Raw genomic sequence first — 14809 nt, 5'->3', positions numbered from 1 at the left:
TGACAAAAGTCTGTTGGATGGATCACAAAAATTCGTTGGAAAAAAACGAAAAATCAAAGTGTTTATCCTCTTGACATCATGCTTAAATAAGGAGAAAATATAAGTAATATTAGGCAAGAGTCAAATGAAAACTTAAAGTAAAAAGTCAGCTTTAAAGGATTTAAATAGGGTGTTTTGTTTGTTTTTTTGGAAGAATATATGTTTCTTTGGGGAGTAATCCTAAATATTGATGAATATCCTTTGGAAAATAAAAGCGTCATGAAACACTTGTTATAGAATTTTTAGCTCACCATATCCAGTCTCCCCCTAACCCCCAGACCACAATCCTTGCTCTCACTCAGTGCAAACACACATTTCTCATATCAGCACATAAACTACATATAAGGAAGCTGGGGATTTTGGTAGAGAATGTATAGAAATTTGGAGAAAGAATTCATCGGTTATTTAAAAAGGCATAAACTTAGTACTACCAAGGAAATAAAGTTTATGGTCACTTAATATGATGCTAATAAGTTATTTCAAATCTGGTTAATTATTGCACTGTAACTCAGTATTTTTTCTTCACAGGGCTTCACTATTTCAAAAATGTTGTACTGGTGGGCTCTCTGCAGGATCGCTACGTTCCTTATCATTCTGCCCGCATTGAAATGTGCAAGACAGCTTTAAAGGACAAACAGTCAGGTAACAAAGTAAATTAGAAGTATTTCAAAGAGCTACGTCTACACATGAGTTTCTCCCAAAGTTTTCTTGCAGTTGTCTTCTCCCTTCTTTTTGTTGTCCTCTCTTTCCTTCGACTTCCTTTTACACCCGCTGATAGTAACAGCTATCCTTCCTCCATTTTTCTTCCTTTCTTTTTCTTTTGCTGTGTAAGATGTTTTGGCCAATGACACAGTAGTTGTTCTTTTGAAATCCTTTTTTCATCTAATTACCAATGCTTCTCCATTTTATTGCCTCAAAAGTAATCCATGCTTTAACTTCCTCTGGTTGATTGGGATTGGTGGTTGCAGTAATGGTCATGCTGCATGTTTGGCTGTACTTTACTTTTAGTCAAAGATGGCAGCAAGCGGACTCATCAAGAAATGAAAGAGGAATAGTTACAATGTCTGATGCCACAAAAATACAAGTATCATAAGAGATGACTAGTCATCAGTTCCCATATGTAATGCAAGGAAATGTAGACAACCAGCTTCCTGGGCAGGCTGTTCCGGCTGGACTCCCAGGGTATCCCGCTTTCAGTCCACTGCAGATGCTGTGGTGGCAACAGATGTATACGCATCAGTATGATACGCAATATCAAGCCGCAGTTTCAGCTCAGGCCACATCAAATGCCAGTCCAGCCCAGCCTGCTGCTTCACAGCCTCTAAATGTGGCACATGTTCCTGGAGAAGAACCCTCACCGGCTCCAAACCTAGTGGCCCAAGAAAATCGACCCATGGATGCGAATGTTCAGAGGAACGCACAGGGAGGTCCAGTGCTGAACGAAGAAGACTTCAGTGGAGACCGGCTAGGCTGGATGTGCACGTCCTCACGGGCCGCCGTGCCCCCTAGCATCGTGTACTGCTATTCCTCTTTTAGTCGCTTCATCATGGTAATGGGAGCCATGCTACTGGTTTATTTACACCGAGCTGGATGGTTTCCTTTTAGGCAAGAAGGAGGTCAGCAACAGGCTCCCAACAATAATGCCCAAGTCAACAATGATGTGCAGAATGCAAACAATCTAGAACTTGAAGAAATGGAGCTTCTTATGGATGATGGGCTTGAAGATGAGAGTGGAGAAGATGCAGGTGAAGATGCCAGTGCAATTTAAAGGCCTGGATTAATGGCAGCAGCTTGGTCTTTTATCACCACCTTCTTTACTTCACGAATACTAGAGGGGCCTCCCCAGGTTGCCAATGAGACCTGAAAAATTGTGCCGGCTGCAAAGGAGGGTCTGAATTTAGGAAAGTGTTTTAAATAACAGTGCAGTTTCAAAACATTGATTACTTTCTTTTCATCATCATGTATAGAGGTGTTTTTTTCCTTAAAGCTTCTCATGCTTATGAGTATTTTAAGCACAAATGGACTACTAAATGTGGGATTTTTTTTTTAAGATCTTAACAGAACATAGTGTAATAATATTGGTCTTCCAGGTTTTATTAATTTCAGTTATATATATTATACCAAGACAGACCTGTTTGTGTGTCTTCTTTAAAGATCTGCTTCACATATAAATGTCTATAGCTAATATCTCAGCCCTTCAATGTATAATTTGAATAAATATATCTATTTTCTGTGAATTATCCTGAAAGTTTTAAACAGAATGACCTCATAGTTTTTAACAAAGAATATTATTTACCTAAAATGTGCTAGTAGCATCTTGCCCAGCCATAAAGCAATAAACTTCTCAATAATCTTAATTTTGACATTTGAATAAATGGAAACTTTCTATTTTAAGGGCATGTATCCCATCAATTGGAATTAGTACCTTAAAAAAAAAGGCAGCTCTTCAGTGGAATTAATAGTGATATAAAATGTTTGATATAGGCAGTACTTTTATAAAATAAGATTCTGGAAATTGCTCCCTGTAATTTTTTAAAATAAAAGGTCAATTATGAAAAATAAACAAATAAATAAATAAATAAATAAAATGGACAACCTAGAAGAAATTAATACATTTCTAGAAATGTAAAATCTCCATAGACTGAATCAGGGAGAAATAGAAAATATGAACATATGATTACCAGTAATGAAATTTAATCAGAAAAAAAAAACCCCTCCCAACAAACAAAAGTGCAGGACCACACAGATTCACTGGTGAATTCTACCAAAAATTTGAAGAGAGATAACAGCTATCCTCAAACTATTCTAAAAAATTGAAGATGATGAAAGACTTACATTATTCTACAATGCCAGCATCACCCTGATACCAAAACCAAACAAAGGCACCACAAAAAAAGAAAATTATAAGCCAGTATCATTGATGAACATAGAAGCAAAAATCCTCAACAAAATATTAGCAAACCAAACTCAACAACGCATTAAAGGGATCATACACCAAAAGTGGGATTTATCCCAGGGATGCAAGGATGGTTCAGTATCTGCAAATCAGTTGATGTGATACACCACACTAACAAAACAAAGGATAAAAATCACATGATCATCTCAATAGATGCTGAAAGGGACTTCCCAGGTGGTCCAGTGGCTAAGATTCCACGCTCCCAATGCAGGGGGCCTGGTTTGATCCCTGGTGAGGGAACTAGATCCCACATGGCCACAACTAAGAGTTTGCATGCTGCAACTAAAGATCCCACATGCTGCAACTGAAGATCCCGCATGCCGTAACTAAGACCCAGCACAGCCAAATAAATAAAAATAAATATTTTTTTAAAAATAGATGCCGAAAGAGCATTTGACAAAATTCAACATCCATTCATGATAAAAACTCTCATCACAGTGGGTATAGAGGGAACCTACCTCAATATAATAAAGGCCATTTATGACAAACCCATAGCTAACTTCATACTCAACGGTGAAAAGCTGAAAGCATTTCCTCTAAGATCAGGAACAAACCAAGGATGTGCACTATCATTACTTTTATTCAAATAGCATTGGAAGTCCTACCCACAGCAATCAGACAGAAAGATAAATAAAAGTCATCCAAATTGGAAGGGGAGAAGTAAAACTGTCACTGTTTGCAGATGGCATGATACTATTTGCTTTTCTATGTACTAATAATGAACTATGATAAAGAGAAAGCAAAAAAAGAATCCTGTTTAAAATCGCATCAAAAACGATAAGATACCTAGGGAATAAACTTAACCAAGGAGGTGAAAGACCTATACTCTGAAAACCATGAAACATTGATGAAGGAAATTGAAGAGGATACAAAGAAATGAAAAGATATCCATGTTCATGGACTGGAAAAATTAATATTGTTAAAATGTCCATACTCCCCAAGGCAATTTACAGGTTCAGAGCAATCCTTATCAATATACCAATGGCATTTTTCACAGAACTAGAACAAATAATCTTAAAATTTATATGGAACCAAAAAAGATCCCAAATAGCCAAAGCAATCTTGAGAAAAAAAGAAGAAATCTGGACAATCACACTCCCTGACTTCAGACTATACTATAAAACTGCAGTCATCAAAACAGCATGGTACTGGCACAGAAACAGCCACATAGATCAATGGAACAGAATAAAGACCCCAGAAATAAACCCACACACCTATGGGCAATTAATCGATGACAAAAGAGGGAAAAACACGCAATGGGGAAAAGATAGTCTCTTCAATAAGTGCTGCTGGGGAAACTGGACAACTACATGTAAAAAGATGAAATTAGAACATTTTCTCACACCATATAAAAAAATTAGACTCAAAATGTATTAAAGATCTAAATGTAAGACCAGAAGCCATAAAACTCTTACAAGAAAACATAGGCAGAACACTCTTTGGCATAAGTCATAGGAATATTTGCATCTGGCTCCTCAGGCAATGGAAACAAAAGCAAAAATAAACAAATGGGACCTAAATAAAGTTTTCAGTGTGAAAGCTTTTGCACAGCAAAGCAGAGGAAACCATCAACAAAACAAAAAGACAACCTACTGAATGGGAGAAAATATTTGCAGATGATACGACCAGTAAGCCAAAATATGTAAACAGTTCATGCAACTCAACATCAAAAAAAGAACAAACAGATTATAAAATGGGCGGAAGACCTAAATAGACATTTTTCTAAAGAAGACATACAGAGGCTAGCAGGCACATGAAAAGCTGCTCAACATCACTAATTATCAGGGAAATGCAAATCAAGATCACAATAACAGATACTGGTGAGAATGTGGAGAAAAGGGAACCCTCGTACATTTGTAGTGGGAATGTAAACTGGTGCAGCCATTGTGGCAAACAGTATGGAGTTTCCAAAAATTTTAAACATTATAGAACTACCATATGATCCAGCAATTCCACTTCTGGGCATATAGCCAAAGAAAATACTAATTCCAAAACTTATGTGCACTCCAGTATTCATAGCAGCGTTGTTTATAGTAGCCAAGACATCAGAGCAACCTGAGTGTCCATCAACTGATGAATGGACAAAGATGTGTATCTACATAATGGAATACTACTCAGCCATAAAAGAGAATGGAATATTGCCATTTGCAGCAACATAGATGGACCTGGAGGGCATTATGCTTAGTGAAATAAGTCAGACAGAGAAAGACAAATACTGTATGATATCCCTTATAGGTGGAATCTAAAAAATAAAACAAACGAACAAATATAATGAAACAGAAACAGACTCACAGATACAGAGAACAAACTAGTGGTTCCCAGTGGGAAGAGGGATGGGGGAGGGGCAAGATAGAGATAGGAGATTAAGGGATACAAACTACTGGCACTTCCCTGGTGGCGCAGTGGTTAAGAATCCACCTGCCAATGCAGGGGACATGGGTTCGATCCCTGGTCCGGGAAGATCCCGCGTGCCGCAGAGCAACTAAGCCCGTGTGTCACAACTACTAAGCCTGTGCTCTAGAGCCCGCAAGCCACAGCTACTGAGCCCATGCACCACAACTATTGAAGCCCTCGTGCCTAGAGCCTGTGCTCCACAACATGAGAAGCTCACGCACCGCATTGAAGAGTAGCCCCTGCTCACCACAACTAGAGAAAGCCCGCTTACAGCAACAAAGACCCAACGCGGCCAAAAATAAATAAAATTTTAAGAAAAGAAGAGATACAAACTACTATGCGTAAAATAAATAAGCTACAAGGATATATCGTACAGCACAGGGAATAGAGCCAATATTTTATAATAACTTTAAATGGAGTATAATCTATAAAAATATTGAATCAATATGTTTGTACACCTGAAACTAATATAATATTGTAAATCAACTATACTTCAATTAAAAAAAGAAGTAAATTTCTAAAAACCGTTTTTTATGAAATCTAAATGATATTGATCCCTCTTTTAAACACCTCTCTGCTTTCTCTAATTATGCTTCTGTATATTATTCGCTTCTCATCATTCCTCAAGGCTACATCCTGCCTCTCCCCTGAAATTTAATACCTGCCTCCCTAAAATTCACGTTTGATGGATATGTGTTAGCATATCATCTGTTAGTAATATAGTAATGCATGAGCATTAAAAACTGTTTTGCCACTTTTAAGGCAGTTTGTGCTTGTATGTGTATATGTATGTAACCTTTACCTTTTATGCTTTGCATGCCCTCAATAAATCCATTGTAAGAATTAACCAAAAAGAGGGAGAGAAGAGCACAACTTTGAAATTAAAAGCAAAACCAAGCATTAAATAAACCTGCAGGCAAAAAAAAAAAAAAAAAAAATCTCAGTTTGACCTTTGAGCCAAACTCACATTGTTCTTCTCATGGGAAGTTGCTCTTCTTTCTCAAGATAATTTGGAAATATGTGGAATAACGTTGGCTGCCATGGAAACTTTTTTAAAGTATTTGCTCTTGACTCAAGTTTTAAATTTTGTTTTATCAGAATATCTCAGCATGGCTCCTTTACTTTCATAATGAGTCATAATTGACTTAAGGTTGAAGAAAACTATTTGCTCTGTTATATTCATTGCTTTTAATTAAAAATATCAAGTTGGCAAGAATAATGTATGATAAATTTATTTTACTTGACTAGATAAATAATGTGATTATATTTTCTCTAAAACAGTCTCAAAAGTGATATTCAAGTGATATTTTAAAAAAAACCTTTTAAAAGACAATTTTCTGCTTTAAACGGAAATAATGTAACTAAATTTTATAAATTATATAAAAATTGGCATAGAATTTTTTTCAGTTCTTCTTGTGAACCGATTTTCCTTTTTTCTATTTGTTCCATAGGACAGATCTATTCAGAAATGATCCACAACTTGCTTCGCCCGGTTCTGCAAAGCAAGGATTGTAACTTGGTCCGATATAATGTCATCAATGCATTGCCGAATACAGCTGATTCACTCATTGGGAGAGCTGCACATATAGCTGTTCTGGATTCGGAAATATTTTTAGAGAAATTCTTTCTGGTTGCCGCCCTCAAATATTTCCATTAGGATTAAATGCATTGGTAGAGACTTGACAATTACCTCATTCAACAGTGATTCAGATAATGTATTATATTAAACTGTAGATGCTGATAAGTTCTAAGAAATATTTATACCTTTTTATATGGAAGATAATTTATATCATCCATGTTTAGAGCTTTTTAAACATCAACTTTACTTTCTAGGTAATGTGGCTGTGCAATATTTTTTTAATTTTATCTTTTTACTTTTCTATTACTTTTTCATATATTTTGCTACATAAGTATTTCAGTGAAACTCTAAGCCCATATGTATGTCTGATTGTTTATTATTGGCTTTCCACAATCCTCACATCAGACACATCGTATTAGAGGCCATTATTGCTAGAATAGCATGGGATTTTAAATTTTCTAGTATTGGGGTATTATTTAGTTAATCATAAATTTTACTTTTAACATTTTACTATGTTTTAACTGGAAATAAAATTGTGGCTGCTAAAATATATTTTTTGAAATCAACTCTTTTGCCCTCTCAAATCGGGTAGTTCATATATGACAACGTTATGAACATTTTCTATAAAAGAATCATTATTACTGTTGCTAGTAAACATATGTCATGCCTATTAAAATATATTTTCTACTGGTGATTTCAACATTATTTCTCATATTGACTTTTATTACTGGAACTTTTCATGTTCATTTTAGCAGCATCTAGAGATTTTTGAATGTTTGAATGCCCTCTGCCTTGATTTGGTTGGAATTTTGCTAAATTTGGAAGTTGCTTGAACTTTCTGACTACATTTCTTTAACTTTTTTCATGGACTTCCTTGTGTGTACATAATAATTAAATGTTGAAATTTATGAACTACTTTTATGAATTTAGATAATTTTTAAATATTGTTAAAATTTGTTGAACTAAAGAGTAATGTAAATAAAATAATTCATGTTTCAAATGGAACAAAATAATTAACTTTACATGTTTGGTGATACAGATGCAAATGTTTTGATATATGGAGATGTAAAGTCTTTTGACTTTATTCAAGGTGCTGAATAGCATTAAATTCACTATTTTCCTTTCTTGTTTTACTTGTGAAAAAATAATGCACTAAGGATAGATAGGCTTTTGTAAGTGTGTATTGTACAATTGATGCATGTTTATTTTTAGCGTTGTGTTGTTGCCTCTGCTGCTAATAAATGAACAAATGACTATCTGGAGGAACAGCTAAAACACTTGCTTATTTTCAGAATACTAGAGGTATATTTTTATTTTTGCTATACACATTTTTCATCTTCACATTCCTTGGTCCTGAGTTTGAAATACAATACTTTTTTTCTTTTATTTCTTTTTATTTCTTTTTTTTAACTAAAAAAAGAAGTTCAACTTATTCTAAGTTTGAATAATCTTTCAGATTTATCAAAGTATTCATTCTTATTCATAATCATATCATTCTTTTTAAGGGAAGACTGCTCTTATGATCATAGTAGGTTGATTGGTTGTTGGTTGTTTTAATAGTTTTAAAAGCACATCAGTGATTATGGTTTCAAGTCCAACAGATTTAACTTCTGATTTACCAGGGAAACTGTCATATGCTGTTCACCTCCAAATTCAGAGTGCAGGGGTGGGGTGGGATTCTGAGGGAGAGGGGCAGTGATCGTAACTGACTCTTAGAGAATAAACCTCACTGAAGTGTATACCAGTAAGAATTCTGGGTTGCAGACAACAGAAACCATTGGGATTAACTTAAGCAGAAAAAGAATTTATTGGAAGAATATAGGTAGCTCACAGAATTGACGGAGAGGCTGGAGAACCACTCTTGGAAGACTGGTAGAAACCGAGGAAGCTAGACTATGACCAAAATTATAGGCAAGTTCCAACTCCAGGGGAGCTGGAGGTTCGTGTATGTTTCTGCCAGCAGGGATGCCTCTGAAAACTGGATCCCAGACATCCACTTACTTGCATCACTCATTCCAGATTCAGAGTCTGGTGAGATCATACGACTGACGGGCTTAGTCTCGTGCCAGCACCCAGGCTGTCAGGCACCCAAGACAGTGAGTATATCGGACTTCGTCAGCTTCCCCAGCAGAAGATGGGACTGTTTCTCCTGCCAGAATTCACTAAACCTGTGGAATGGGTTTGATGACTGAGCACCAAATAGAAAAACACATCAGAGGTCTAATACAGTCCATCTCTTTGCCTTTCCAACGTCACAAATAACCATATTCACACATATTTTAAATGCTTCGTCCTGACATACTGCTATTATCCCCCATCCAGTTTCAGGTCCAGGATTTCAGTGTTATGTCCATTTCTCATCTGGTTTTGTAATGATCTTGCCTCAGTGGTGTGCAGCCCACAGACAAAACTGTGACTTCATCACCCGCCCCGCCAATATACCAGGAGAGAAAAGAAATTATTAACTACATAAGCACACGCATGAGCCAGTGAGGAAGAAACTACAGCTAGAGCAGTGCTTTGCAAGTTTCCTTGATGAACTTCAGGGCCCCAGGACAGACCAACTGAAGCAGAATCTCCAGGGTAGGATGTAGGGAGCAGTGTGTTTCATGTCCCAAAGCTCTCTGATTTCAAACCAAAACGAAACTGTGGTAAATAGAGCCCTGAGTTCTGCCACTGGCCATTAAGCTAGATGGCTATGACCTGTCACCAGTGCCACTTATTCCCTGTTTTATTGTGCTCAACCAGCGCCTCAGCCAATCAGATTTCTTTACCTTTTGGGTGACCCAAGGATCTGAGGCTTGGGTGGCCTTGCCTCTATATGGTTGCAATAGTCTTTGCTTAACGTTTACAATTCAACATGGTGTGAGAGGTTATTCCAGGAGACGAGGTCCCCCAAGTTCTAGAAGGAGTCCTCTCCCCACTCCCTTTTCCCCCGTGGTCATCAGGGCCCATCGCCACAGCTAGCACCTTAACCACTTTTTCTAACTCCTTACCTAGGGACATGAGCTACAAATGGCCAGGAGGCAATCCCAACTTCCAATTCAGAGAAAACACTATCTATCCCCTTATACCCCACTCTGGGTACAACAATTAGCATACCAGCAGAAGCGGGAATCGTGCAGACGGATGGCGAGCAGCGCAGGGTCTGAGATTGTATCTACTTGTCTCGCGTGCTGCGGTTTCATGGACGCGTGGAGACAGGGGACCTTATTACAGCAAAGTCGTGGCCAAGCTGTCAGCACGTTCACACCAGCTCCTAGAGCCTCATTTCCCACGCTGATGCCGAGGGCCAAGTGAGGCGTGTACACGCGATGCAGGACCAGGGCCAAGCAGTTTGGATTGCATTACAGGAGAAGAATCCAGAGCCAAGGGCCAAGCCATTTTTGAACAAGCAGCACACAAGCCAGTTCTTTCCCCCAGGAGAGCAGCAGTTAAATGGTAGCAATGCTGTGGTTGCCTTGACCTACTTAGATGCCCATATGACCAGCTACAGAAACTGCCCAGGATCAGGCAATGAGTTACAGTTGCGATACTCAGCAATAATCTGCATGGGACCCATGGCAGACTGTTTCTCTCCATAATGGAAAGCAAAATACACGGGCAGGGTGTGAGACGTCACAACAAGATGTCAATCCCTCTGTTACTCTCTGGAGCCTGTTATTCTGTCAACAGAAGAGCTATCACTGAACACTGTTAACTCATTTGGAGTGTATGCCAAATCCTTTAGGGCAGCATCCCAAAGCATTTTCTCACCTCGTTCCAAGAGTAAACCTTTAACAGGGCTGTCCTACAAGACCAGCTGCTTCTGATCTGATGGGATACGTGATGAGACTGGTTTATCCCACAGGCATCCGTATCCACAGGAAACAGTTTTGTATTGGATGATACATAAAGTGTATGGAATGTGAGGTGTTCAGTGAGTCCACAGGTGAAGCGTTAAAAGAAGCCTAAGTCAGGGAAAGCCATCCAAGCCCAGAATAATTGTCTATTCCTATAGAACAAATTGCTATCTCCCTCATTATAGTAGAGTCCCTTGTAAGCAAAGCTGCCACCAGGCTATTCCATATTGTATCAGGGATCGATCGGGTTGGTCACTGCCAGTAGTGGTGCTAGCCCATCAGTCTTGGCAGTGGGGAAACTGTGTTAACACATGCACGTCTCCATGCCACCGTGGCTCCCTTGTTAGGGGGGGGCACTGAGCAAGCACAGCTGGGGAGAGGGGAGGAGGCTAAGCGATGCCTGCAGAATGGTCATGGTGGTCAGCAGCCTCTAAAACGCCCTTCAGTGATCCCCACCTGCTGGCATTCACCCCCGGTGTAACCCCCTCCCGTTGAGGTGGGCTGGATCTGCTAATTCATTCACTTCTAATGACACAGTTCAGCCAAAGTGATGGGCTGTCACCTCTGAGGTTAGATTACAGAAGGACTGTGGCTTCCATCTCGAGCAGTCTCCCTTGTTCTCCTGCTTGTTCATTCCGTGGACACCCAGCTGCCACGTTGTGAAATGACCTTTGGAGAAGCCCACGCAGCATGGAACTGAGGGAGGCTTTCAGTCCAAAAGCCACAGGGAATTAAATCCTGCCAATAATCATGTGCGTGAGCTCGGAAGCTGATCTTCCCCTAGTCAAGCCTCCATGCGAGACAGGAGCCCCGGCTCACAGCTTGACTGCAACCTCATTTAACACCTAGAGCCAGAGGCACCCTGGATCCTGGATTTCGGACGCACAAAAACTGCGAGAGAATAGATGTTTATTGTTTTAAGCCCCAAAATGTTGGTATAATATGTTAGACAGCAGTAGATAACGTGCAGTAATCTTGTTCTGATTAAGAGCCCTTTTGCCATGGGAGCCTTCTTTTGAGCACTCAATGGGACCCAGGTGTTCTCATGCTTTGGGGTCATTTGGAGAGGTCCTAATTCCAAAAAAACCTATTCCAAAACCTTTACATCTTCCCAGTCCCTGACCACTTGATTTCAGTGCCCATGAACTGATGTAGATCTTCATCTCAAGGTATATCTCCTTCCAGACAAAGAGTATAAGATAAAGTTCTGCCCTCTGGGAGGATCTTTTTTCTCTCTGCTGTTCCTCGAGGGCCTCTGTTAAATGCAGCTCAAAATGCCAAAGCAGTCATTTGGCAGCTGGTCAGTATATCGAGCAAAGCCCTCTGTAATCCAGCTTTGAAGTTTTTCCTCTGTCAGCTGGTCACAAGGAACTCATCACTAAGCTGTAGATATGAACTAAGGGTGAAAAGTGTGTATGTAAGCTACCGAGCTACCTGCTAATGAAAACTGCTTGGGTTTTGGCTCTGGCCGCGTTCCGAATATACCACTGCCTCCTGGTGAAAGGAGTCCTTATCTAGGGGGACCAGATGACTCCGGTTCGTGATGAGAAACTCAAATTGTATAGCCACCTGATATTACTCGGTCAGACATCACCAGGGCCCGAGAGCTGGCCAAGAATTTTCCTAAAAAAGAAAGGAAGGAGTGAAGGAAGAAGAAAACAAACAAAAACCCGAAGTACTCCACTGTGATTCTGCGTAGACTTTCCACAGGTCCCGTGAAGCCTCCTGACCTGCCACACGTGCTCCGAGCACGGCAGGAGCCGCTGGAACCGGAGGGCGGACGCGCAGCGCTCCTTCCCAGCAGCTGGAGCAGATGAGAGCCTCCTGCTCTGCGCTGCACCCAAACCTCATCTTCCAGGCCACCCGGTCAGTGGGTCAGAGTTCCCTGAACAAGCAGCAATGTAAAAAAATAAAGACGGGGAACTGAGGGGAAAGAAGCCTATTGCACAGGCAGAAGAGTAGAAGGTGCCCGCTATTTGTGGACTGGAACAGCGAGCTTCCAAGAGACCTTCGCCTCAGATTGAGAGGAACAAACGGAAGCATTCCCTCATCCGACTTCAGCCATGATTTGAGGTTTTCATCAACACGAGGTTCAGGGTAGTTTGGGTTGTTCTTCATTAGAAGGCCGAGCCGCTCCACTTTTTCCTGCAGACAGCCAGGTGCGGGAGCGCGGATTCCCAGCGCTGGCTACGGAGGCCCCGCCCGCCCCGCGGATGCCCCGCCCGCCCCGCGGATGCCCCGCCCGCCCCGCGGATGCCCGGCCCGCCCCGCGGATGCCCCGCCTCAGGCCCCACACAGGCCCCGCCCACCCGCGGAGGGCCCCGCCCCTCCCGCGGGGCGTGCCGGGAAGACGCGGCTGTTGCGGACGCCGCGGGAGGTGGCGTCATGGTCGTGCTGGGCTTCGCCTCGTTGCTGGGCCACATACCGGCCACAGCGTGGAGAGCGGCAAGTAAGGCGCCAGGCCCCGGGGCCGAGGTCGCGGGCGGGGTCGCGAAGGCCCGGGTGCCGCGCGAAACGCGTCCGGCGGGGCAGCGGCGTGTCGCGGGCTCGGGGACCCCGGGCCTGCCTAGCCTTCGTGTCCGGCTCGGCCACCGCGCTCGTCCCCGGCAGGTCCTTCCCGCCCGAGCTCAGGGCGGGACCGGAGCTGGACAGTCGCTGGGCCCCGCTGGCCGGACGCCTGCTTCCCGGCGGCCACCGCGATGGCCACGAAGCGGGGCGGGCGTCCTGGGTCCTGGGTCCTGGGGGGTTCTCAGGGCGCGCGGCATGTGGTGCGCGTGGAGAGTGTGGAAAAGCGGGCCCTGCGGCAGTGGAGTCATCATTTACTTATTTAGTTTATTTACAGCGAAAAGGATCTCTGCCAGTCTACAGTACTAAAAGTGGAAAAGTGCAGAATTTTGGAAAAGTGGGCCGAAGGCAAATAAGTATAATAAAAATTAGGTGAAGCCAGGAATTGTTCCTGGGAAAGTATGCATGCTTTCAGTAAAAACCAATCTTTTGTAAAACCCATTTTTGCTGGAAAATTTTCTCAAAATATTACAGCCTTAACCCACAGAGTATGCTAAGCCTAGTTTTAATTTAGGACATCCTGGAGAAATTGTGTTAAATTGAAGACAATTCCGCCCCTCCTCCTGATGGGCCCTAGATTCCTATAAAGTTTGTTTTCCTTTCTGTAATCATCTCTCCCCAGACTACCTGTTAGTTGTAAAAATTTTAGATGATCCAGAAATGAATAATGTATAAAGTAAAAGTCCCATACTATCCAAACCTCGAGGTAATAACTGTGTAAAGCTCCGTTGTGTGTTCATTCAATATCCCTTTTTCACTAATGTTCAAAGCTTAAGAATGAAGTGTTTCATACCAAAAATTTACATAACACATGTGAGTTATGAAGCAAAGCCAACGTTTATGAATCCATTCTCCAGTTTAAGAAATAGAATATTTCCATTGCCAAGCGGCTACCTGCTACCTGCTTCCTGATGCAGTAGTGTAACTGCAAGCTTTTGATCTTTATAGAAAGGGCTTCATGCCATTTGTATTTATTTTACTTGCTTTTTTCAGCTAACAGGTTTGAGATTCATCCATGTTGGTATGTGATGCTGTAATTAATTATTCATTCAGTTGTGAGAGTGTATCATAAGTTTTTCCTTTCCCCTTCTCAGTGGACATTGTGTAACTCTAGAAGCACCAGGATTGACTGCTACACATCTTGTGTACATTGTAGGTGTACTTGCACAAGGGGTTGAATTCCTGGAATACGTGGCATAGGCCTGTTCACTTTTACAATATGGTGCCAAGCTGTAGAGGCATTTTCCATTCCTACTGGCAATTTATACTTCTACCGGCAGTATTAGAGTTCCTGTTGCTCCACGTACTTGCCAACATTGGATAGCATCAGAAAATTTAATTTTTGTCTGCCTATAGGGTGTTGAAATGGTATTTCATTACGATTTTGCATTTCTCTGATTAGAGAAGTTAAACATCTTTTCCAAAGTTTTTCGC

The 14809-nt window shown here is 41.2% G+C and overlaps 2 protein-coding genes and 1 pseudogene across 23 annotated transcripts in view; all 3 read left to right on the top strand.

Moving 5' to 3' along the window:
• Nucleotides 1-8243, top strand: part of FAM135A (family with sequence similarity 135 member A) — a 119902-nt gene extending 111659 nt beyond the window's left edge. For all 21 annotated transcript variants that reach the window (XM_082474089.1, XM_082474088.1, XM_082474072.1 and 18 more), the window contains 2 exons: nt 568-681; nt 6841-8243. In XM_082474089.1, the coding sequence (XP_082330215.1) occupies nt 568-681; nt 6841-7046 (320 nt within the window). In that variant the 3' untranslated portion in view covers nt 7047-8243. The remainder of the gene's footprint in view (nt 1-567; nt 682-6840) is intronic.
• On the top strand, nt 689-2396 carry LOC309666632 (homocysteine-responsive endoplasmic reticulum-resident ubiquitin-like domain member 2 protein pseudogene; annotated as a pseudogene). The gene has a single exon. The product of its transcript is annotated as a homocysteine-responsive endoplasmic reticulum-resident ubiquitin-like domain member 2 protein pseudogene (transcript).
• Nucleotides 8244-13138: 4895 nt separating the features above from the next.
• The window catches only part of SDHAF4 (succinate dehydrogenase complex assembly factor 4), a 35557-nt gene continuing 33886 nt past the window's right edge, over nt 13139-14809 (top strand). The window contains exon 1 of the mRNA XM_082474306.1: nt 13139-13259. Coding sequence (XP_082330432.1) covers nt 13196-13259 — 64 coding nt within the window. The 5' untranslated portion in view covers nt 13139-13195. The remainder of the gene's footprint in view (nt 13260-14809) is intronic.

Source organism: Balaenoptera physalus (genome assembly GCF_965194825.1).
Source record: "Balaenoptera physalus genome assembly, chromosome: 9".
NCBI classification, from domain to species: Eukaryota; Metazoa; Chordata; class Mammalia; order Artiodactyla; family Balaenopteridae; genus Balaenoptera; species Balaenoptera physalus.
Note: the sequence above shows the minus strand (reverse complement) of the source record. Positions and strands in the feature narration are given on the sequence as shown.